This window comes from Nymphalis io, chromosome 23, assembly GCF_905147045.1.
Source record: "Nymphalis io chromosome 23, ilAglIoxx1.1, whole genome shotgun sequence".
NCBI classification, from domain to species: domain Eukaryota; kingdom Metazoa; phylum Arthropoda; class Insecta; order Lepidoptera; family Nymphalidae; genus Nymphalis; species Nymphalis io.
In genome coordinates, this window is record NC_065910.1 from 8,849,058 (window position 1) to 8,876,232 (window position 27,175).

The following is a 27,175-nucleotide window of genomic DNA, read 5'->3' on the forward strand; positions in this document are numbered from 1 at the left end:
ATTAAGGTTAATCCTTTCACCTAAATTCACTACGAATACATAAATTTTATACTTTTCTAGGGATTTCGTTTATTCATCAAAGATGGCAAAAGGTATTGATTTGAAATAAACGCTTGCAAAATATTTTATATATAGTAAGTAAGGTCCTCCAGACCGATTTCGGCCACAGCGGCCCATCGCAAGAGAGATTAGCCAATTGCGCAGGACATTTTATAGTGCATAAGTGTGCGCAAACACAGATGCACTCTCTATTCCCTAACTCTCATAATCCGATGGGACGGCAATCCGACACGACCGGAAAGAGTTCAGGCGCAGGACCAACGGCTTTACGTGCTTTCCGAGGCACGGAAGTGTACACACTACTAACTTCGAGACTCTGGGCTGCTATTGATAATTTTCAGGACCTCCGAGTCTGCGGCCTTACATCTAGCCACTAGACCAACGAGGCAGTTATAGGAGGTTTATATATAGTACTAAAATTGTTGCCATTGTTGGGAATATGGAGATAAATTAAAATTCACATCCAACGAAGCATCTGTATCTGTATGGTAGGATAAATATTCAAGTAATGTAAATTTATTGTTATTATACGGCTTGTTGTGTATCACATGATTTGAATACGAACGTCTTATTAAACAACGCAGCACGTTGAAGTCTATTGTGTGAAAACAATAAAAAATAGAAAAAATATATCTTTAAGTAGTCTCTTATAAGAAAATTTGTAAGTAATTTTACTAAAACTAATAAATATTACATCTCAAATATAAATAAACATCAAAATTTCCAATTTTTAAAAATTAATCATTAAACAAGAGATTATAAAAAATTAAAAGCATGGAGTTTGTATTTGTTGGTTTAATTAATTAACATATGTATTTTAATTGGTAGAAAAGAGTAGCTACCATGTTTCTTGAAGGTTCTAGAAGCCTTATTTTATAAAGTATATTTTGATTAAAATATGAATAAATCCACCAAAAGAAAAATGTAATAAAAAAACCTAAAAGCTAAGAATGAAATAAAGAAAAGTGATAGCAATCCTTTTCGAAACTTTTGTTTAGAATTTTCTTACAATATAAATTGTTTCAAGTAATAAATATATTAAACAAATTGTGTACTTATAAAACATATTTTTATAAATGAAATAAGTTACCTGTTAAGGTATTTATCTAACGTAATATGTATAATACAGCAGCTTAATCCTGGAATGCGTTGCAATGCCTGTTTAATTTTTCAAACCATTATGATGTACTTTTCGAGACCTATTTGTACTTCTATTAAGCTTAACTGTGAAGAACCTTCTTTTCCATTATACATAAAATAAACAGCGTAATAAAATAATAAACATATTTTATAAAATATTCTTAATTTTTCCTTCGATTAAATTCATATTCAAAAGATTACATGCCTTATTTATTTAGTTTTTACATCAAGTAATATATAACAACTTCGATGGATGGCGTAAAATTATTTCTCATCCTACTATAAGACCTTTTTAGCTTTCCTTTATTAAATTCAAACTTTGTAGTCAAAAGTCATTGTTATAACGAGTTTAACTCTAAGTCAAATTGCTACACTACAGTAAAATGCTAGAAGCCTTCACGCTAGTTCAACACTGACTGTATCAAGTTGCAACTCAAAAGGATGAATGTTGTAGAAACGCATACGAGATCGGTAAATAGGCAATGGGCAATTTCATTGTAAATGGTCACATCCCACAGGTATTGGCATTATATATTAACTATTCGTTCATCGCCATCGCCAATGTGCGACCAACCTTGGGAACTGAGAAGTTATGTCCCTTGTGCCTATAATTAAACTATTTATCTTACCCTTCAAACGGGAATATATATACAAGTAGTGTTATTTTAGCGGTAGAAATAAATGGGTAGGAAGAAATGGGTGGTACTTATCTAGATGGACTTGGAAAAAGTCCTACCATCAAGTAAATGTTATGTATTAAAATAAATTAAAGAACGAAAGAAGAATAATCTATGGAAGAGCAACTTGTTTTTAGAAATCATTTGTTCTGGATTTGAAAATAACATTGAAATACAAAGCAAATAATATATTACTAATTATATTTATGAATGTACATCGTATGTATCGCAAACTTGCAGAAAGGTTTTTAGGTTACATATTTAAACATATCATATTTAATACAAACTTATCCGAATGTCTGAACCTGCAAAATATTTAGTGCTTACTAGTTGTTGTAACAGTGTGGTGTTATTCTTTAACTAAATATATATATTCACTTATCAAATATTGATAGCCAACTTACTGTGATGTGCGTTTCCTGTATTCTTATATTTATTCTTACAGTTTAGGTCTACCGTACGAAATAAATTGCGTAATTACTTAGCAAACAAAGACTAAAATAAAGGTAAAATACTGATTTCGGTCAATTGACATATTTTAATTCTTGTAGGACATAGTCACTACGCGCGTAGCGTATACGTAGCGGAGCGCCAATGATGCTTGTTTTCCTTGCTACATAATATAACTACATGCATTTTGTCTTCAGTCTTCTCGGATACGCCTTGGGCACTTGATATATCACCGTCCAAAGAAAATAGGAAGAACGAAAAAAATATAAGTTGGAGGGATGACACGTGCAAGAATGGACTCACTGAGATTATGACTTCTTCTTCTTCGTCGTGACACTCTTGTCAGAGCGGTCGTGGTCGCCATTAAGTATTATGAATTATTCGGCGCAGATGTTATTAGCCTCACGAGCCTTCGCCATATGTCCCTGTCAGTGGTAAGCCTCGTGCATTCATGCAAAGGACCGCCAACAGTTGTTTTTATTTGGTCTGTCCATCGCATGGGTGTCCTTCCACGTAGCCTGTTGCCATCCACCTTGCCTTGAATGACAAGGCGCTCTATGGAGTTATTTCCTTGCTGGGAGACGTGTCCAAAAAAAGTTAGTATGCGATTTCGAACCAGCACCGAAAGACGCTGTTTGATGCCGAGTTCTTGAAGAATGGAGATATTGATGTGAAATTCGGTCCACGAAACTCTTAGCATTCGTCTCCAGCACCACATCTTCAGAGCATCGATCTTCTTTTTTTCGATCTGCCGCAAAGTCCACGTCTTCGCAGCGTATAAAAATATGGGGGAAACAAGCGTTTGTACGAGCCGGATCTTGGTTGCTTTTATGCTTTGCTTTAATGTTTCTGTTCCTCCATATTTTCCTCAGCCTCTCCATTGCAGTTCTCGTAATTGCCATACGTCGCTTGACCTCATCTACGCATCCGCCATTATTCGATATTAAAGCTCCCAGATATATATAGGATTGGACGACCTCACAGTTCGCAATCTGAGTGATCTCGGGCGAGTTGTTTTTTGCCCGGTCTACAATCATCATCTTCGTTTTACTGCGGTTAAGTTTTAATCCGAATTCTTGGCATACGCGCTCCATTTTAAGAAGCAATTCTTCCATATGAACTGCGTCAGACGCAAACAGGGTCGTGTCGTCGGCATAGTGCAAATTTGTAATCTTGCGCCGACCAACTGCAACAAAGTCACTCCAGTCCTCAAGTGCAATGCGCATTACCAGTTCTGTGTAAACATTGAACAAGAGCGGTGATATAATGCATCCTTGGCGGACTCCAGCGCTGGGATGAAAGTCTTCAGATATATACGGATATAGATACGGATGCAGTCCCATCTTCGTAAAGACGCCTAAGAAGATGAACTAAGTGTTTCGGTGTACCCATGCCCAGTAACACCCTCCATAGTTTGGGCCATTTTACTGAGTCAAATGCCTTCGAGAAGTCAACAAAGCAAATATAAGTAGGCTTGTTAAACTATCGTGCCTTCACTATTATCTGGCGAACAATGAGAATCTGCTCACGTGTACCCCTTCCTTTTACAAAACCGGCTTGTTCTGGTGCAATTTCCTTGGACAGAAAGTTCTTCAGTCGTTCATTGATTATGTGTAGCAGGATTTTACTAGCATGAGATATGAGAGCTATAAGGCGGTAGTTGCTACACTTCTTAGTTGAACCCTTCTTGTGCAAAGGAACGAAAACCGTGTGAGACCATTCTGTTGGCCATGTTCCTGAATGCCATATCTTGTTGCATATGTTGTGGAAGATATTGACACCTATGTCGCCTAAGGCTCTTATAGTTTCGATCGTTATAGCATTTCTTCCTGCGGCTTTCCCCTTCTTTAGATGCATAATGGCGGCTTTTACTTCCGATCGAAGAATATCTGGCTCTTGGTTTTCATTTCCGGGCTCTGTATCAGGAAAGTTTTTCGACTGGTTGTCCTGGAACAAGGACTGGCAATATCTTTTCCAAACGTCAGTTACATGGTTTAGCTCATTGACTACTCTACCATCACTATCTTCAATGGCCCAGGTCTTGGAAGGAAGTGTCTTTGTGATGGATCGTATTTTATAGTAGAGATCTCTGGACTTATGTCTATTTTCATGAGCATCAATTTCCTCACATATTTTGCAAAGATAGGCATTATCCTCCTGCAACCTGCTTGAATTTGTGCTGACAGTTTGTTTAAGTCACTAACGCCTGCACCTGTTGACTTTAGCGTGCGTCTCCGTTCGACTAGTTTTAAGGTATTATCTGACATCCAGTGTTGTCGCTTGTATGTTGCAGCTGATGATCCCGAGATCGAAGCAGACATTATAGTCTGTATTCGCCCATTCTACCCAGTTCTGTTTTGCAGCAGCGTAAAACTTTGAGTTGTCCTGAACTTCAATTCTTCTCTGTTTTTGGTGAGTTCGAGCCGCTTTTAACTTTAGTTTAAACTTTGAAATCAGAAGTTGGTGATCAGATCCACAATCTGCCCCGGGTAGCGTATGGGCATTTCTAATTGATGTCTTCCATCGCGATCTAACTAGGATCTATTTGATCGCGATATTTACCATCTGGCGATGTCCAGGTGTATAGCCTGCGAGGATGGTGCTGGAAAAGGCTATCACCAGGTCATTTTCATTTGCAAACTATATGAGACGTTCTCCTCTTTCGTTGCGTGTTCCAAGTCCAAATATGCCCATACAATGTCCAGGCTGGTGAAAATTTTCTCCAATTTTGGCATTGAAGTCGCCCAGTATTATTAGAGTTTCTCTATTAGGTACTTTAGAATCTCTCAATGTCCTCTTCACTTGCAGTGCTAGTGGGAGCATATATCTGCATGATGTTCAGATTCACTGGTGATGCTTTAAGTTTGACGCTTAATTTTCTGTTATTCACTGCTTTAAAGTCAATCACACAGTTCCTCTTGTGGACAGGTACTAATAGAGCTACTCCATTCTGGCTGCTGGTGTCATTTCTAGAAAAGTATACGGCGTGGGAATCAGTGACGAAATAGCCATTGCCTTTCCAGTGGGTTTCACTGAGTTCACAGATGTTAAGACCACATCCGACTATCTCCTTTTCCAAGATAGTAAATTTCCCAGGGCTGAGTAGTCCGCGCACATTCCATGTCCCTATTGTCTGGATTTGGATTTACTAGCTTCTAGTAGCTTTTAAATTCCATGGGGAACCTGGTTCCCTGCTGCCCCGAGACTTATTTATGACTAGACAAACAAAAAGTCAATAATATGAAAAATATTTTTACCTCTACATCATATGGTAATTCTTCAATAAGAAAATCTTATGATAATCTAAAGTAGGTCACGGGCAGTGGCTAGCTTAGCAGCATTCAAGAGTAGTAAATTTATAATTTAGAATAATGTACATACTCACCCATTATAATTATCTACGCACTTACTTGGCCATTTGATATCGTCGCTTGGAGGCAAATAAAAATCAGCGTTTCGGTTTCCATCCTTGATTTAACTGAATTTTGATAAACCATTATGGACGATACTCATTTTATTAAACATGTTACAGTTTATTTTGTTCACGTCGTTTTGTGTCTTTAAGAAATGTTATTTATGTATACTTTTCGGTTTTGTTGTTTAAGTGGAAATAAATATTTTATCCATATAATTGATAGAAAAAAAAACAAAACACGCAAATTTATTATATGTTTTCCTCAAATATTTAATATTGATTATGGTCGAATTTTGACAATTACACGAATACTAGTGCAATTAAATGTAACATATATTCGTGAGTGAAAACAATTTTTTTTGCTTTTTAAATTAACCAAAATACAAACACGCTTGATAGGGAAAACTTTGTTTTATAAAATGTCAGTGATTTCGTCACGCAATGTTGAATATTCACTTATATTTTATTTAATCAACAGAGTGAGGTTGTCTTGTCGTAAAAGTAAATGAATTGAACCGTCCCCGTCTACTTTACTTAAAAATAACAACATTCCATGACCTATATATTTAACTGAATGTAGAGGAGGTGTATTGAGAAATTCATCATATCTGGTAATTTGCACATTTCTGTCGAAGCGTTATATTTCAGTCAATTTTATAATATATATAAAAACTTCAAATAAATTACTTAACCAATATACATAAAATTAATGCCAGAAAATGTAGCGACAATTATTTGTTATTTTATTTATCTCTGTCTCTCTGTCTGTACAAGCTAGTCTCCTAAACTATTGTACGGATTTTGTAGCGTTTTTGGCATGTAGATTAAATTCAGCTGGATCAACATATTTCATTGAAATCAGATGACAATGAAAAAAACTTCGTTTAAAAATAATTATAAATTCGTCTTCTAGATATACATATATATCATATATATATATATATATATATAATATAAAATACGAGTATAATAAAATAGTAGAAACCTCGAGTATGGATATTGAATAAGCTTATCAAAAACTAGTGCTAGTGCTAGAAAAAAAAGGTAACACGAAAATATGGTTTTGAATACATAACAGCAAAACCGACTTCCACGCGGATAAAGTCACGGGCGCCAGCTTATATAAAATATTATATATAAGTAGATACGCTTTACAAAATCACCAGCTTTATACCTAGACTATTGATGTGGCAAGCGTGAATTTCATGTTCTTGTAACGATATCGGTGAAGTGGATTTGTTGTAGGGCGATATATGATTCACCAAAATATTGCAGCAGCGTGGTGAGATAAGCGCCAAACCTTCTCTTTAAGAAGACAAAACCTTTAACCAGCAGCGAAACATACAAGATATTTACTTCATGGTACTATTTTATTAATTTCTTGTTAATTTATATAACATTTAATGTGTATTCCTGTGATAACTGTCAGTGATAACCAAGTGCTGAGATTTATGAAACCACAAATAAAACCCGACATTATTGATATTCGAAAAATATACTGTATTACAAAATAAATAAAGCTTAACTTACAATGCCATCTCCAATATTCCTGATAACGCAAGGCATAAGCGCCGTTGAACCAGTCTGCGACGTTACGACAGTGTTATTTTCTGTACCAAATTGTTTCTCTTGAGTGGTGCCATAAATGTTGTCTAATGGTGGAAAAGAGACGGTAAGCTCGTTTTGTTCTGCTCTTATCGTTGAAGATTCCGTCGAAGGTGGTGGTGATGGCCCTGAAATAAAAAAAAAACACTTAAATAAATGAATGTATACCAGAAGTAACAAGATATTTTTTGAAAGACTGGCAAGTGACATAACTGTTGGTAATAAACTTATTACCACTTACTTATTACACCGTTGGCGGACATTGGCGCCGGTTTACTGGTGGTAGGGCTTTGTGTAAGCTGGTCTGGGTAGGCACCACCCAATCATCAGATATTCTACCGCAAAACAGTAGTACTTGGTATTGTTGAGTTCCGGTTTAAAGGGTGAGTGAGCCAGTGTAATTACAGTCCCAAGGGACATAACATCTTAGTTCCCAAGGTTGGTAGCGCATTGGCGATGTAAGCGATGGTTAATATTTCTTACATTGCCAATGTCTATGGGTGGGTGACCACTTACCATCAGGTTGCCCATTTGCTCGTCCACCTACCTATAATAAATAAAAAGAAATATTAACCATTTCTTAAAATACCAATGCGCAGCCAAACTCGAACACTAAGATGATATGATATGCCTTGTGCCTATAGTTACACTGGCACACTTACTCTTCCAACCGGAACAATAGTTCATTTTGCTGTTTGATACGGATTGATTTGCAATCCAATAACGACTTAGAAATAAGTCAATTCCTTTTATTCGAATAACTATTCTTTTATATTAATAAAATAATATAATAATTATTATATTAAAATAATATAATTTAATATTAATATAATAATTATCTGTTAATATTAATAAAATCAGGTACCGTATGACATCTTACATCGATTGTACGAATATATACATTGATAATAATATATGTCTCATTTATATGAACTACTAATTCAAGGAGCTAAGTAACGCATTAAAGTCATATGTTATTAATTTTGATAATGATTAACACTGAACATTGAATAAATTAACCTAAAATTATCTATTATTTTTAATTTATCTATAATTTTAATAAATATTGTCACTGTGACTTATCTGTAAAACATATATTCACAGTCGCAGAATGTTCTTTAGATATTTTAAAGACCTACATTCCATCTTTGAAACGAAGTTTTCGTGTATCTCTTAAAGTTTTCGCAGCGTTCGCTCGGAAATCGTTTGGAACGACAGTTTTCTCTGTGACTACGTTGGCATGATAAGTAGTATATAAAGAAGAAATGCAACAATTTAATAAACAAAACAGCACTTTATAACATTTTATTACTATGATTTGACTGCCCTGTTGGTCAAACTGCTAGATAAAAAGAACTTGGGGTTTGAACCACAAAGAGCCAGACAAGAGACAGACTCTTTTTGATTCAAACCCCTAGTCGGGTCGTGTGTACAGTTCTGTGCCTCGGAAAGCACGTAAAGCGGTTGGGACTGGACCTGAACCATTTTCAGTCGTGTCGGAGATGCTATTTCTCTGGATTATGAAAGTAACGGGATAGAGAGTGCACATATGTTTGTGCACACACTTGTGCACTATATATATGTCATACGCAGTTCGCTTCCCTTGAGATTTACTGCCAAGACCGAAATCGATTAGTATTATTACTATGATATCGAATAATGTAAAAAAAATACTGGTGGTAGGGCTTTGTGCAAGCTCGTCTGGGTAGGTACCACCCACTCATCAGATATTCTACCGCAAAACAGCAATACTTGATATTGTTGTGTTCCGGTTTGAAGGGTGAGTGAGCCAGTGTAATTACAGGCACAAGGGACATAAAATCTTAGTTCCCAAGGTTGGTGGCGCATTGGATATGTAAGCGATGGTTGACATTTCTTACAATGCCAATGTCTAAGAGCGTTGGTGACCACTTACCATCAGGTGGCCCATATGCTCGTCCGCCTTCCTATTCTATAAAAAAAAAAAAAACCTAATGAAAGTAATCAAAATTGAATTAATTCAAGCAGTACCGTTAAATAGTAATTTTATAAGAACAATTAAATTTAAAGCTTTACTGGCTTAAAATATACATTCAACAGAGAATAAATAAGGTCAGAAGCTATTCCTTAATTTGGATTAAAAAGCAACATATGGCATCGTTCTGGAAAGTACAATGGCTATGAAATGGTTTTCATGTTACGTATCATTTCAGGGAAGAATAATATAAAGAACTGACTCTAAATGCGCTGCTCTTCAATTATTCTTTGAATTGTGTTAAACGCGCATTTGTCGAGTACATAAGCACCTAAAACAACCCGTGAGGTGTCCTAAAAGCGGCTTTTTCACAGCTTGCTTAAATACAATGGGCGTCTGGCTTACCGTGAAAGACTCCACATCTGTCCACAAAACTAATACATTACTCCAACTCCAAATAAATAGCATTAAACGAATAATGAGAACGATGACGTTAAATAAAACTATTTTTATTTAACTTTTTTGTCAAAGTCAACGAATACTATTTCCATGCTGTTTTTAAATTTAGTTTAATTTTAGTTACATTTTTAGCATCGAATAATTTGCCACAGAAAGTGCAGAGTGAATTGACTTTGCGGAGTCGGAAACTTACACCGAGTATCTTTAACTTCTCATGTTTGTGCCATATTTTTACCAGTTTATTGAAACTTATTTGTCGGAAAGTTTGAAGGTAAACTCGTACTCGGTGAAACGGGTAAACGGTGTACTCGTAATAACATTTTAAATTTTCTTTCATTGTATTTTTAATGTCAATGAAATATCAAGCACGCTGTAAAAAAACCAATTAATTTATTTCTGTCTATTGGATCTGATTTAAATATATTCGTATATGTATTATATCACTACAATATATACATAAATATATCAGTACAATTTTATTATAATTATTGAAATATACAATTGCCCGTAGGCACTATCCATTATAAATTAATTCAGTGGTGACCCCACGATCATGGGTTAAGATTCACTCATTCTAACCACTGGTACGTCTCAGCCCCTTGAATAAAGTATATTTTGACTTTTTTTGTTTAGAATAGGTAGTACACACTAGTACACCAACGTCCATAGACATTGGCGTTGTAAGAAATGTTACGCATCGCTTACATCGCCAATGCGCCACCAGTCTTGGAAACTAAGATGTCATGTCACTTGTACCTGTCATTACACTGACTCACTCATCCTTCAAACTGGAACACAACAATATCAAATACTGCTATTTTGCGCTAGAATATCTTTTGAGTGGGTGGTACCTACCCAGAGCTTGCACAAAGACCTACCACCAGTGACAGTGATTTTGAATAACCCGCTAACTACCTGTTTAATAGCAACCAAAAAGCTTTGTAATCCTATTACATATATTTTAATTAAATATGAAAACTTTAGAACTTTAGCAACTTTATATGTTGTTCTAGTTACCCTTGTTGCTTCCTTCCGATTACCTCTTTCCTTATTCATAATGACGACCCCTCTAGGGGTTGCGTCCACCGAGTTGAGAAACGATGGCCTACATAATACTGATATTTTATCGAATCTGTTACCTTAGGGGTCAACAAGTGATATATTTATCATTGAATAATTCCCGATCTAAGTTTCAGACTTTGATACATGATCGAACAAACGATATTCCCTTGGTATTACCAAAAAACTAAATACATATATGTATATTTATTTAATATTTATATTATTGTTTTTATAACAAGCTTCGTACGACTCTTTCGTTTTTGATAATCTTTACACACACAAAACAGTTATCAAATTGAAAGCTTTATATCAAATAAATATTTTAACACATTTCTAGCTTAAGCCTTTTTTAATTACGCTAGAAAAACGCATTAACGCACAGCGGAGGGGGGTGTGGGACTCACCGGCACCATATGTGCTGGAATACCCACTAAACTCCAGCATTACCCACCCTGTCTAGGGTTTTAGTGAAATGTTAACCATTGCTTACATCGCCAATGCGCTACCAACCTTGGAAACTAAGATCTTACGTCTCTTGTGCCTGTAATTACACTGGCTCACTTACCCTTCAAACCGCAACACAACAATACCAAGTACTGCTGTTTTGCGGATTAACTGGATCACTAGTATGTGTGGGACAAATCAAAGAGAATTTCATTTTTACATTCATACTTACACTACCAATATTGGTCAAAGAAATGTAAGGTAATAATAGAAACAGCCTGTGAATGTCCCACTGCTAGGCTAAGGCCTCCTCTCCTTTTCTTTAAGGAGAAGGTATATAAGGTATACTATAAGCCGAGATGGCCCGGGGATTAGAACGCCGGAATCTTAATCGATGGTTGTGGGTTTAAGCCTGGGCAAGCACCACTATTTTTCGTGTGCTTATTTGTGTTTATAATTCATCTCGTGCTTGACGGTGAAGGAAAACATCGTGAGGAAACCTGCATGTAGCTTATTTCACTAAAATTCTGTCACATGTGTATTTCATCAACCCGCATTGGAGCAGCGTGATAGAAAAAGCTCCAAACCTCAAAGGCTTATAATATGACAAAATTTAAAAACGTTATATAAGTGTCATGTATTGGTTTATAGGACGCAAACCCTGCCTGAATTCTTGCTACTATTCTACGCGGTTACGATTTGTACAGTCGATATTTTTAATTTTTATTTGTATATATTATATTTAGGATAATATTTCGAATTATTCTTATATATGAAAAATATTAATTATCACGACAAAATTAAAAAGTCTTCTGAAATCTATTCCAATTTTAAATATTAATGAAATATATATAGTGTAATTCACGTTAAAATCAAACTAATAATCTGCGAAATATATTTATTATATTATGTATTATAGTTATTGCTATTAGTTGTCTATATTTATTATAAATATAGACAAAAAAGCAATAACACGTCATAATATTCAAATGCTTATTTACTTCCCTTATTTACACAATATGAATATGAGTCAGGGATTCGGAAGCAATAAGAATTACAATCATACTATTGAATCATTTGAGGGCGTAAACATTTTTTTGTGGCAAATATTTGTATATGTACGTGAATAAAATTGAACATTTCATACGCCTTGTAACTCAATAGGCAGCCTTATGATGTGAAACTCGCAGGTTCGATCTTTACCCCTTAGGCTATTGTCGTGACTGTAAAATATAATAATAATAATATCCTGGGACATTTTTCACACACGGCCATCTGATCGAAAATTAAGCTTGAACAAAGCTTGTGCTATGGAAACCAGACAACTGATATACTACATATACTACTTTTCTTTTGTAAATACATACTTAAATAGAAAATTACACCCAGACTCAGGACAAACAGACATGTTTATGCACACAAATATCTGTCCTGGGTGGGAATCGAACCCACAACCTTCGGCGTGAAAAGGCAAGTATCTACCGACGAGCTGGTTGGCGTGGTTGGTAAAAAATAGTGTATATGTCGAATAAACCTCAAAAAGTTGTAAGAATCCTGTAAGTTAAGGCTCTTTCGTTAGCAAGACGTACGAATTACAGATAAAACATGAATGCTAAATAAATTTCATAGATTATTATTTGAATTGATTCGTATCAGATTCTAAGCTATATTACATTGGAATAAGAGGAAAGCTGTTTTTCGTTTTGTGGTAAGGTTTTGTGCAAGTCCATACACAAGTAGATACTACCCATTTATAATTTTACCGCTACACAGAAATACTTAGTATTGTTGAATTACAATTCGAAGGCCGAGTGAACCAGTATAACTACAGGCAAATCATTTTATTTGCCAAAGTTGGTGGCCCATTGACAATATAAGAGATAGACAATATATATTTAAAGTACCAACTTTTATGTGCCATATGTGGTGACTATATACTATCAGTCAGAATTGCCAGTTGCCAGCCAGTTCGAAAGTCTGCCTACTTATTTTAAATTAAAAAGCTTTCAGACTAACGATGAATTCAAACACTCTTTCATTGAAGTAACATAATTGATGAATAATATTTACATTGTGGACTTAAATAAATATTGAAAAATCAGAACAGAGAATAAAATTACTGTACATGTTACGATAGCATAGAAGTGATGGTATGCTAGCAGCGTTTCCCCATTATACTGAAATGTAATTCTCGGGATTAAAATAAACTTGTCGTTGATGGGAACAATAAGACGGGATGGGTAACGTATTGTAAAAACACGACAAAAAATATAACGAAAACGTTTCTTAGGAACGCTGGCTTAACGATGAGAAATATATAATTGGGTTCTAGAGAAAAGTTGTAGAGCTTGATAATGCGTACAATAAAGTCAGTGACAGAATATCACTAGCTTTTATATTTAAGTCACAAAAAGTAGTTTTTTGTACTAAAAAAATAATTTAAATCGTCATTTTTATTGGTCATATATATCAACAATTATACTTATATTATACTTATCAAAATAAGTAATCTTATCGTCTCAAGTATTTAGAACAAAAGACTTTTCCCTTTAACTGCATATAATTAGGGTGAATGGTTAAAGAGATAATACGACATAGGTATGGAACCGCGACCGTGTCGTTATCTATTGAATGATATTATTAGTCGTTTTTTTATACAACACGTCAATCTGTATTTAGAAATAAATTGTTTTATCACCGAGGAAATTTTATTTAGATAAAATTCGGTTTTTTTCAATATGTTTTTGGTTGCATAGCTTAAGAGATAATTTTAAATATCAAATACGCGAGAAAATTTTATTAATGTTCGGCCAACGCGACCTTTGGCAGTCAGAAAATAAATCATAGCACTCAGTACTAACCGAACCACACTCATAATTTCATCACAAATAAAAAATGTTTACCGCCCAACGAAGTAGGCACAGGTCAGCTAGTAATATATATAATTAAGTCGATATTATCTTTAAAAATAAATTATATACAATGTATTTGAAATTATATCAATTGAAGAGTTTTAAAATAAAGAAAAACGAAAAATCCTTATGTAACTGACAAATGTATCCGTTGATTTCTCACTGCAATGTAAGTAAGAGTATTAGCAGTATATAAAAAAATTAATTGGAAAGAGTTTATGCATATATAACATTAATTGATATAAAAATATTCACAACCAATCATCCATTTCCAATAATCATACCTCATTTCTATTCTATGAATAGATTTACATTCAAATCTAATCTCAGATGAAGTTGTTGCATTAAACCAAGTCGAATGCAATGTGAATGAAACTAGTGTTTGTATGACAATGTAATCTGCTTCAGCGATCTTAATAGTTTTGTATGAAACTGTAAGCGGTTAAGTTAAAGTTATAGTCGCTTTAAAATGAACCAGATGCAAGCGCATTTAAATGCTAAAATTTTGAATTCATTTCAGCTTTGACTTGTGCAGTGGAGTTGTTTAGAGATAGGTGGTCTATCTACGAATTTCTAGAATTAGACTTTATCTCTCAGACTGTATATTGGGCTATATAGAAATATGTTTGCTATTAAGTACTCATTCAATTCGTTTCTCACTCATAAAATGATGAAAATCAGCTAACAATGATACGCTATTTTGAAACGTATATACTCTAAATATTATAATTATTTAAGTCAATGTTGCATATCACTTTACGTGTTTCGAGTTTGTCATTGTAGAATAGCTTTACTGAAAGCGGTTTTGTTATCGTTAGTTGGAGATCGTTCAATAGTTTAAGCAACTTTCTCTTTATTTAAATAATCTTTTAGATACAAGCTGTTGTGTTATACAGACTTCACTGAAAATTAACTGAAAATTATTTGAATACACCAGATAAACTTTTGATTTCTATTCAATTCTATACAATTTAATTATATTCTATATTATCTTAACCTTTAATAATTTGATCGTGATAATTAATGATTATATCTTCCAATTTCTTTTTTTTCAATTATTTTTAAATCGTTCTTCTTTTTTTTATAGTTTATATAAGTGGTCACCAATGCCTATAGACAATTGGCATTGTAAGAAATGTTAACAACAATACTAAGTACTGCTGTTTTGTGGTAAAATATGTGATGAGTGGACGGACAGTAGAAGACAAATATCTAATTCCTTTGACACTACTATAGTGATGTCCTAAATTTTCTCCAATTTTTCCGTCAAACTATTTAGTTTGAAATAAACTTCCTATCGATTTAATATTTTCAACGTCTAACATAATATCGTAATGTAGGTAGTAACATTATTATACACAATTGTGAACCAGCAAATAAGTCAGTTATATAGTTTAAGGAAATACTGTTTGATATAAAGTCAACAGGTAAACGAAGACGAAAATATATTTGACTTTTGATGCTGAAACGTTTGATAATAGCACCATAATATCTGTTACTTCAGAAACATTGAAAAATACGAAAATGTAAATATAAAAGAATATCTCGTAAGAAATATGCTTTGTAAGGACTTTTACAGTGTTTGTTTGCCCACTGTTCGTTAGAACGCTCCTGCCCTGCGGTGACACAAATAGGGTGCCACTTCCCGTTATATTCTGAGATGTTTCATGAGAATTTCTTAAATGTTTCTTTCATAAATATTTCAGTTTCAACCCTTTCATAACAGTTCATTTTTGTGTTGACTCGTTTAACTCTTGTAACTCTTGGACATTTCAAATTATTGTGTCAAAAGGACAAATTATTAAAGATATGACATTGAAAAGTTTACATTTTTATTTAAATTAAGAGTGTAGTGTGGAAAATGGCCTATCTAATGGTAGGTGGTCACCAATGCCCATAGACATTGGCACTGTAAGAAATATTAATAATCTTTTACATTGTCACTGCACCACCAGTATTGGGAAATAAATTGTTATGTTCCTGGTGCCTGTAGTTGCACACAGTAGTGGCTCATTCACTTTTAAAGTCAGAACACAGCACACACACAGATATTAAATATTACTAGAGGGTAGAATATCTGACGGTGGAACCTACCGAGACGGGCTTGCACAAAGACCTGCGACACTAATGAAGTCGCGGGGGCTAGCTTGTAGTACATTATTGCTTTAGTATTTCATTTGAACAAAAATGAAATTCTAAGGTTATTGTCCTATATTCTGGGTATAATCAAATATTTTAAGCTGATGATAGCTTTACATTCAATTCGATTGTGTGCTCATAGGAACCCTAGAATATTTTTTGATTTACAAATAATTAATGCTTAATATTAATTTTATTGAGGCTATAAAATTACAAAACTTTCATTAAAAGACAATTATTTTATATATATTACGTACGTAACTCCATATATAAAATGAATGTAAGAAGAACAAAAAAACATTATACATAAAAAATAAATGATGCGGAATCATAATCCCACAAAGCGGTGTGTTTGTTCTCCAACTAAATGAAGCTACAAAAACAGTTGCACAACTTGGGATTGCCGTCGTACGAAATTTAATTTACATTGTTTATACAATTGTAAACGTTTGCAAGCTCTTATTTTACTTTAAAAACGATGCTTCAATTATAGAGTGACTTCGATAGCTACTGTTTCTCTTTAGAATAGTCTGTTGTTTTTTTTTAGAATTAATTCTACCAGCAACATTGTTCATGTGAAAACAAATACAAAAAATGCACAGAATTGAATCAAAGATTGAACGGGTTGAACTTTTGACTTCAATACAATACTTGTACTACTACTACTACATATTCTATACAAAGGGCCATATTATTTTTACATATGTATATAAAAATTATGACTTTTTAGTTTATATAATACCATGTAAATGAAAAGAATACCGTCTAGTTTCTTTCGCTGGTTCTCAGGTGTTTCGAAGTAGTAGCATTGTGACAGTCTTTCAATTGTAAATTTGCGACTTTGATTTTCATATCTTAGCATTAATATTAATAGTATTCCGTAACCGTAACAGCCTGTGAATGTCCCACTGCTGGGCTAAAGGCCTCCTCTCCTCTTTTTTTTTTTGAGGAGAAGGTTTAGAGCTTATTCCACCACGCTGCTCCAATGCGGGTTGGTATAATTCACATGTTGCGGAATTTCAGTGAAATTAGACACATGCAGGTTTCCTCACGATGTTTTCCTTCACCGTAAAGCACGAGATGAATTATAATCACAAATTAAGCACATGAAAATTCAGTGGCGCTTGCCCGGATTTGAACCCACGATCATCGGTTAAGATTCACGCGTTCTTACCACTAGGCCATCTCGGCATTAATAGTATTCACTGCACTTCAATTATGATAGTCTCGTCATAGCTTCATTAGTGCTACGGGATTGCAATTGACTAATCATTACATTACAAACAGGTCTGTAACCACCAATAACCAGGTTTGTATTAATTGAAATGGTACTATGAATTTACAAACAGATGTACTCGTATGTCTTGTTACTTTTATTATCGATATGTATATGTTACGATTGCAATTGTTCGATGTTCAAAAATAAAATTAAATGTAGTATAAAACAAGTCACATACAAATCTTTGGAATTGAAATAATTGGCTCGAAACGGTTAAAAAAATAATATTTAATATCTGCTACTGGAAAAAAATAAGTTCATTTTAAATGGCAGTTTATGCAATTAATTTGTTTTTATAACTCATGTCGTACTCATCAGTGACGACATACTGGAGACACCTGAAATAAAATTCTATTCCGTGTGTGAAAATTTGACAACGTGGACACTAACTGCGGGACTAGTCCACAAATTCAAAGTATGGAGCGAGCTATGCTCGGAGTATCTTTGAAGGATAAGATCAGAAATGAGATTATCCAAAATTGCTTGCAAAATTAGCAGGCTGAAGTGGCAGTGGGCTGGTCACGTATGTCGTAGGACCGATGGCCGTTGGAGCAGACGAGTCCTAGAGTGGAGACCGCGAATCGGCAAGCGCAGCTTAGGGCGCCCTCCAGCCAGGTGGACCGACGACCTTAAGAAGGTGGCGGGCACCAACTGGATGCGGAAGGCGGAGGACAGGGAGCTTTGGCGCACCTTGGGAGAGGCCTATGTTCAGCAGTGGACAACGATTGGCTGTTGATTGTGTGAAAATTCGATCGATTTTATGTTGTTGTTGGTTGTATGACAAGAAGTTGATAAAGCCGCATTGGTAGCGATAGGTTGAATGCAACAGTAGTTGATATCCAGTTTTTTTATATAATAGGTACGCGGTTGGGCAAATGTGCTACCTGATATTGTAATACCACTGTCCATAGACATTGTCATTGTTATAAATATTAACCATCCATGTTATGTCCCTCGTGCCTGTAATTACATCGGCTCACTCACCCTTTAAACCGAAACACAACAATACTAAGTACTGCTGTTTTGCAGTAGAATATCTGATGAGTGGGCGGTGCCTATCCAGATGAATTGCAATAAGATCTACCACCAAGTAAAGCTTATACAACTAGAAAGACTACAAGAGTATATCCTTCAGTCTTTACTTATGTGAGGAGGGTGAATGAATTAAAAAAAAACATGCCGCCAAAGAGATTTGTGGCGTTGGGTACAATATAGGGTGGATTGTAGCAATATTGTCCTTCTGAGTGAAAAAACTAAGTCTTCGAGCTCAAAAGAAACTTGCAAAGACGCAAACGGTTTTTGCTCGTTTTAATGAAGCCAGCTTTAATAAAGCTGTTGAATTTGTAGACTCCGTTGTTTTCAATATATATAAAATAATTAAGATACACAACACATATTTTATGAAAATTAAAGTTAAACAAAAATAATCAAGAGCTTGAAACCATGTTACTGTTCTTGTAGGTCGAATTGATTTCAACATAAATTTGAATCAATAAAAGTTGATATATGGCATTATTTTTTATTTGGAAAACATTTTAGTAGCTTTTCGTTAGAACAGCTGAACTTATCTAATCGACTTGTATGTATGCAATTTAATAAAGCATTATTGAGACGTAGCAGTCAAATTAATGAAAATTTAAAGAAGAACTTTTTTATACTTTCGTTATTCGAAAATATCAAAGTTAGCAAATTCGTATAAGCAGTAAAAGTTTTTCTTCTTAGTCATAATCATTTAAACTTAAGAGGGTTTATTAATCCTATATACGGTAAAATTTCTATTTATCCTACGAACAAATCTTTGATGAAACGATTTAAAAAATAATAATAATTATAATACTTTCTGAATCACCACAATTTTAGAGTCGAGATGTGTCTTATTTTACTGAAAGTCTGCCACATGTATATCCACCAACCCGCATTGGAGCAGCGTGGTGGAATCTTCAAACTTTCTTCTCAAAGGGAGAGGAGGCATTAGTAGGACATTTACAAGCTGTTACTTCACTTTTATTTTTTAAGACAATTTTTATGCTATAAAGTTAATCATGGATAATATGATGATATATATGTCATATTATTTTGAATTATTTTCTAGCCAAATTTTATAATGGTTGAAATTTATTAAAACTACTTCTCCCATTTTGTGGAATACATACGGTTCCCTGCGGCTAGCATGACAAGTGCTGTCAGATAGTGGAAAAGATTAATGGTGTTTTGGTTCAACAATTATTACTATCATCACTTTACGGGGCACTGGCGACTGGAATAACTTAGTGAAGAGTAAATCTCGTCTGAAGTTCAAGTCTTCTTGCTATTTTTACATTAACTCTTCATCGTTCCATCTTTAAAGATTAATATAATTATATTTTATGGGTTTTCTTAGATTTATTAATGCTACTCTTCATAAAATATACTGTAGAGAAATTTGTTAAAATATCATTGTATAAATCGAAGAAAAACATTACTTAATAGCACCAGTCACCTGTGCCTTGACACCTATGTATTTTAAAAAACCCATTTGTTATCCATTTCATTATATTCAGCTATTTTTGATATTTTAAATAAACTTTTGGACAACCAATAAATGAATACAAAACAATTTACAATCGAGACAACACTGTATTGTACACTAATGAAACTAAAAGTAAAATTATTTATTTATATAGCACATGTACGAATGTATGACATAGAATAAAAAACAAAACATCACATCCATGTGGAATAATGAAGCGAAAATGTTACATGAAGTGCTGTGTTGAAACATATTGAAAATTGAACCATGTCGAGTTGAGGCAATAATAAACCGTTACATGTTTTTTTAATTAGTCTATTAGTCCAATAAGTAATAAAATCGAAGACAAAAATAAGCCACGAAGTTCTCCCAATTAAGGTTTTCATAATAACTTATATTATTAGGTTTTGAGTTTTTCGTCGTATTTCAAATAATATAGATCTCCAATTTGTTACTTTTATAGGTAAGAATTTTGTTGATCATCTATCGAAATGTTCAGTTTTTTCATTTCTCATTTGTTATCCTGAATGATTAAATATATGTCCCAATTATTTTTACTTATATTTTTGTAATAGCTGAATTGCTTGTTATAAATTTGTTTTTATATATTCAGGATATTTTTGTACACGTGCTCATACAAACGGACACTAATTTGATATTAAACGACTAATTAAGATCATCAAGAGAATTTACTAATTATATTTTTATTTTATTACAAAGGTTTGCACTGTCAGAATTATTATACTATCATTTATCTGTTAACAATTAAAATTAACTAAATAAAAAACTAATTTAAAAATAATATTATACTACACATTTTTTAAGCTGTCTTCCTATAAAAGCTCCGACTTTATATATTCACGTGTTAATTTAATGTTACAAAAATTTTAATCACTTCCTCACCTAATAGTTCAATGACCTCGTCACATCTTTCCGCCGCCTTCTCTCAGCCGCAGTGAATTTAGTATAAAATAGTTTCATAATCAAAAGGGCCGCTTTAACGAGCTGGCATGTTGCCGTGATGATTCTGGCAAGTGAATAAGGCGATTCAGTTTCTCGCAACTTATTATTCGATGTTAGTAAAAAAGGAAAATTATTGCACGTGTTATCTATATAATATATAAATAAAATTGTAGTGTCTCTCTGTGATTTCAAAATAACTGCCCCTTTTAAAGTTAATATGGCTATTTGCGATTTATCAAAACCAAAACAATCATTTTTTATTTTTGTCTGTCTGTCTGTCTGTTTGTCCAGGCTAATACCGGGAACGGCTAAAAATTCATCAAAATTGGTTGTCTATCAAAATTTATATAAACATACATATTTTTGTTGTTGCAAATGTTGTTGGCAAATGGGCCACCTGATGTTTAGTGATCGCCACCGTCCTAAAACTTTGGATATGTAAGAAATATTAACCATTCCTTACCAAAGTAAAGCGTGAGCGAAGCCGCGGGCAACAGCTAGTTACAATATAAAGTACGAACAATTTTCTTTCGATTACATTTTGATTTTTTAAAGTATCTATTGAATATCGTTTATTTGTTTTATTTTTATGAAATCTTAATGTAATTAGTGAAACATTTAATCAATATATATATACCTTTCTATGTAGATCAAGTAGACTATTACGAGCTATTTGTAAGAGTCAGTTAGGTAATCATATTGAATGTAAATCTACCACTTGTTCGGAATGCCAATTCTATCGATAAAAACCGGCGAGAAAACCTGCTATTAATCGTTATTTTATATTTATATTTAAACATCATCTTACGATTCGATTCTATGCTTACTCTAAACGCTCATATTGAGTACTTAATTAGTTTATATGATATAATTTTCATTCAATTTATTTTCTTATGTTATAGGCAGACGGACGAGCAACTGGTAAGTAGTCATCACCACCCATAGACTGGCGATGTAAGAAATAATAACCATTCCTTACATCGCCAATGCGCCACCAACCTTGGGAACTGAGATGTTATGTCCCTTGTGCTTGTAGTTACACTGGCTCACAGTTCAAACTGGAACGCAACAATACTGAGTATTGGTGGTACCAACCCATATGGGCCTGCACAAAGCCCTTTATTATAATATTTAACTATATACATGTTTATGTTATTTTAACACATTTTCAAATCAGCAAGTAGTTTAATTGAATACCCTTTCCTGCATAACAATTCAGATCGCGAGATATTGTTAAATTAATTGATTGAGTATCCGTGGAATATGAATCTAATAATACATATAATCTTTATATAAAGTACATTCCGAAACGTACATTGCTTATACGAAGCTATTTTCTAAATATAGGCAAACTGCCAACTGGTTTACGACTAAATAAAACAAATAATATCTAATCCAATCACTTTGATACGAAATCGAAATAACGAATTTCAGTATACAAAAGCAAAAAGTATCAAGATTGATTGTATAGATTGATAGAGTTTAATGTTATTGGACAAGATAATTTATTACTATTAAAGAGTTGATTTGAGATAAATAATCTACTTTATATTTAATTAGTATATTAAAATATATAATACAAGACTAATAAAACGATACATTGGTGTCCTCGTAACCTCACTTAGAGACGACAGCCACTCTCAAAGACAATTTATTCCACTGGAAACTCGAAGGTGAAACGTGAAATGGTTTATCTGAACGACATTGGTTCATTCTTTCTCGGAAATCACTTGAAAAAAAATGTGTTAACCCAGATCATATAAAGAATTCTCTCATTTCAAAAATTAAAAACAATTAGACGTGCAAGAAATAAATATTATGCAAAGTACTTTCCGATTTTCTAAGCTATTTATCAAGTTTTTTTTTTAGAAGAATATTTAGTAACATTTAAATATTACTAGGGGAATCTTTATTTTTGGAGAGTATATTTATTAATATTTTTTCAAGATTTTTTAAGTGATCGATGCGCGAAAATCCCGATGTAATTCCTCCATTGCTGAATAAACCAGTGTGGGACGAGACGTTGAGCTGAACATATGTGACCTGTTTTCTCCGCAGCAACAGAGCACAGGGGGTATGAGTTCTCTGAGCGGCATACTTACAGGTTTCGCTAAGTAGGTATATATAAACATGTCTATTACACGAACACATGTATACATAATAATAAATATTTATTATTATATACAAAAATGTGTACTCACATATACTACAATGCTCACTTATCAGAGTCCAACGAATACTCGTGCAAATCACAATGAATTTAAACCTACCACATTAATCTTATTTCTACGGTAACATTATTACTTATTACACTTAGTTGGCTTTTTGCAAGACCCTTTGAAACTACCTTATGCCTGTAGTTATGCTATACAAGAACACATCAATACTAGATATTGCTATTTGGAATAAGACTGGACGTTACCTTGCACAAAGCCTTACCACGTAACATTAAATTATACTAGAGACGGCTGTGTAGCTATTGTCGTATCTTTGTTACGTCACGAAAATTTAATACTAGAACACAACCGTTATTGCGAAACCTATGTTAGGCCTTTGTCAGCTGTCATTAGTTGTTCGAGTAATTACGAAATGCGTTGTCTTTATATAATTGTTAATTTTCATTGAACTCAATGAAAAAATTCATTTTTTATTTTTCGTTTGCATCACAAAAGTTGGAATAGTTCTTTTCAAAGTACCGATTGAACTGTCACCGGCATCTTGTTTCAAAACGTTCAAATTAAAGCGCTTGACTTGATGAATATTTCACTATTTGTATTCACTACTTCATATTGTTTATGTCGTCTATTTGTTTGTGTATTGGTATATTTAACGTTGTCGAATGTGAAAATTGTGACTTATATATAGATATTAATGATTATGAATGATTTTTTATTATGAAAACATTGATTGATATTGTACCTCATGAAGCCACAAGAACCGATAAATTTTTAACAGAGTTCAAACCCGAGCAAATCCTTGTAAATTTTCATGTGCCAATTTGTATTTATAATTCATCTCATGCTCGGGGTGAAGGATAAAATCGAGAGGATGCATTGGGTTAGCGTGGTAGAGTAAGCTCCTCATAAAGGATATGACGCCTTAGCCCAGAATTGGGACATATTTAACAGGCTGTTACTTTTTCACTTCAAATAATATTCGTGACTATTACTAATTGTTCTATCTATCTATCTATTTATTTAACTGTCGTAAATATTTTTTCATAACCAACGTTTTAAATTTCTACATTTAAAATAGAATTTTATTTTAACCACAAACTAGCCACATCATAAATTCTGCACTTTTATTGCAGGAATAAAAAAGATTCGAGCGAAATAAACTCCTTTGTGACACTTGCTTTAGCGTTTGCGAAAACAAAACTTTTAGTAAACATGTTGACTGGATTTCAACCCCTTTCATATATGGGTGCTATATTTATATATTCATGATGTAGTGTAAGTCCCAGATACTTCAACTGATCTAGAATAGAAGCTTACACGCCTGAAATGATTTTGAAAAGGATATGATACTTGATTTCTAGACCTACATATAATAGGGTGACAACGGTTCTGACAATCTAATTTAGCTGGTAAAACTAAAACTCGATAACTTTTATATATATCTAAGAAGAATAATAGAGATTTTTAGTTAAGTACACACAAATAAAATGAGTGCGGTGTAGTTAAAAAAATATAATTGAAATTAGCGGAAAGACTGGAAAATGCTCATTTTTATCTGATGGTAAGTGTACATCACACACATTGGCACTGACAAAAATATTAACGATGCCTTACATTGTCAATGCACCACATTGGGAACTGGTATACTGGCTCACCTTTCAAACGGAACACAAAATACTAACTATTGCTGGTCGGCGGTGGAAAACGCGATGAGTAAGCGCTACCTACCTGGAGGGGATTACAGAAATCCGATGGGCTACCATCAAGTACATAGTCAAACATAAATATATACCATCAAGTATATGCAAACATATATAACCTAATTTGACAATTGTCTCGCTACATTTACTGAGGCGTGATCGTTTGACGTGTAGACACGCCTCAATAAGTACTCTTCAGTTACTTGATATAAATCTTGTTAATGCCACTTTAACGACATTTATACGACTATGGAGTGTATATAAATATAACAATTGTTGAGAGCATGGTTAGAAATTATTTACTTGCGTAGATTCTTGCTCGTAAATAGTTTGTGAACTGAAAATGAACTTATATTTTCAACCCATAGACATTAGCGATGTAAGAAATATTAATCATTCCTTAAATCGCTGATGCGACACCGATCTTGGGAACGAAAATGTTAGTCCTTTGTACATGTAGTTACACTGGCTTACTCATCCTTCAAACCAGAACGCAATAATAATAAAAATTGCTGATTAGCGGTAGAATATCTGATTTGTGGGTGGTACCTACCCACTAAACAGGGTTTGCACAAAGACCTACCACCTAGTAAAACCCATAATTTTGGACTGAATCAAAGTATAAGATATACGTAGTTAATATTTCTTCCAGTACCAATATTTATGGCCGCTGGTGACCACTTCCCAACAAGTGACTAGCCAGGTTGAGTATATTTTTAAATATAAAATAGAATAAAAAAGATTGTTCTCGAGTTAATATTTAAAGCAAATAAATAAAAATTCCAGCACATGCCAGTATTATATTAAGCGAAACAAGTCAGTATACAAATGAAAATCTTGGTATTTGCTTCAGTGTGCCTTAAGAACGTATTAAATTTATCGGTGTAGTTATTGCATTCTTAAAGTCAACTTGGCATTCAATAAACGGTTTTTTATTGCTCACTCTTTATTGACTTTTCTGTACCAACTTGATGTCTTCTAAGTATTTTAATTTAATCTGCGACGTTCCAGATTAATCTATTCTTTGAAATCAAATAAAAGTATTAATAAAGGACTTTTTATTTAATTTTGCCAATGTCTATGGGCAGTAGTGATCCTCGTCCGACCTTCTTACAACATAAAAATCAATCAATCTATCTATTTTTAAGCTTATGTTTTCGCTTTATTAAAGGAATTCATATAATATAGAAAACACACGTATATGATGTACGTGTTCAAATTTATGCATCTTGTAGTTGAAAGACTTGGAATATCTCTCTTGTCTGTGTTATAACAGACACCGCTTGTTCATCTTTGAATTTCCATATTACGTACACGTTTTCTCGCGTTGCTTAACCCCAAAGCAAGAAATGAATTATAAAAGTACTTAAAGACTGAACAGAAATCTCCAATTTTTATATATAATTTGAAATAATTCTTTGTCAATATTATTATTCATTTAATTACTGAATATATGTCTGACAAAAATACGTGGATTGAACGATTGCTAGTTCTCGTGCAGGAATTAAGTGTGAACTAATACAAAGTATTTTTCTAAAAAAAAAGCATAACTACAAGGTTTCATGGCCAGAAGGCAGGTTCATCTCGGTAGAATCCACAATCTGAAACGCTTGATGATTCAAAGTCGACTTGAATAAAAAAAAAACGTAATACTATTTTGAATTCAAATTCCAATACCCATTATAATGTTCAATTTCAGATACAACGTCTGTAATGTCACATTGTTAGTTTAATATTATCTGTCAAATAACCTCGAACTCGTGAGAGTAATAAGAATTTATTGACGCGATTATATGGAACCGATGAGCTATCCCGTTTGACTTTAGCAGCAATAAAAACAACTGTAGTGTATAATATAGAACTAAATCACGCGCAGACTAATAGTGGAAATAGTAAAATTAATATGCCTATTAGTAAACGTGTACTTAAATACTCCTTGGAGTTGTTACAATTTGTGAAAGAAGTCAATATATTTTTGAAACACTTATTCATTAAATTTCAATGAATATTATGTTTTGTATAGCGACAAGACTTTAATATAAATTCACAAAATAATTTGAATAGAAATATATATGATCTGGATTATTATAACTTTTGGAAGTGTTCATTCAATTTCAAATAAACAAAAATAAATAAATACAGACATGAAAAATAATAACTTGAAACCTAATATTTTTGCTTTTAATATATGTTTGGCAAATATTGACGTGATTTTCAAATGGTGTCAAAT

General features: G+C 33.4%; 1 protein-coding gene across 1 annotated transcript in view; it reads right to left on the minus strand.

The window, feature by feature from the left end:
• The window catches only part of LOC126777575 (uncharacterized), an 81,992-nt gene that overhangs the window by 54,005 nt on the left and 812 nt on the right, over positions 1-27,175 (minus strand). Inside the window, exon 2 of the mRNA XM_050500639.1 lies at positions 7,273-7,475. Coding sequence (XP_050356596.1) covers positions 7,273-7,475 — 203 coding nt within the window. The remainder of the gene's footprint in view (positions 1-7,272; positions 7,476-27,175) is intronic.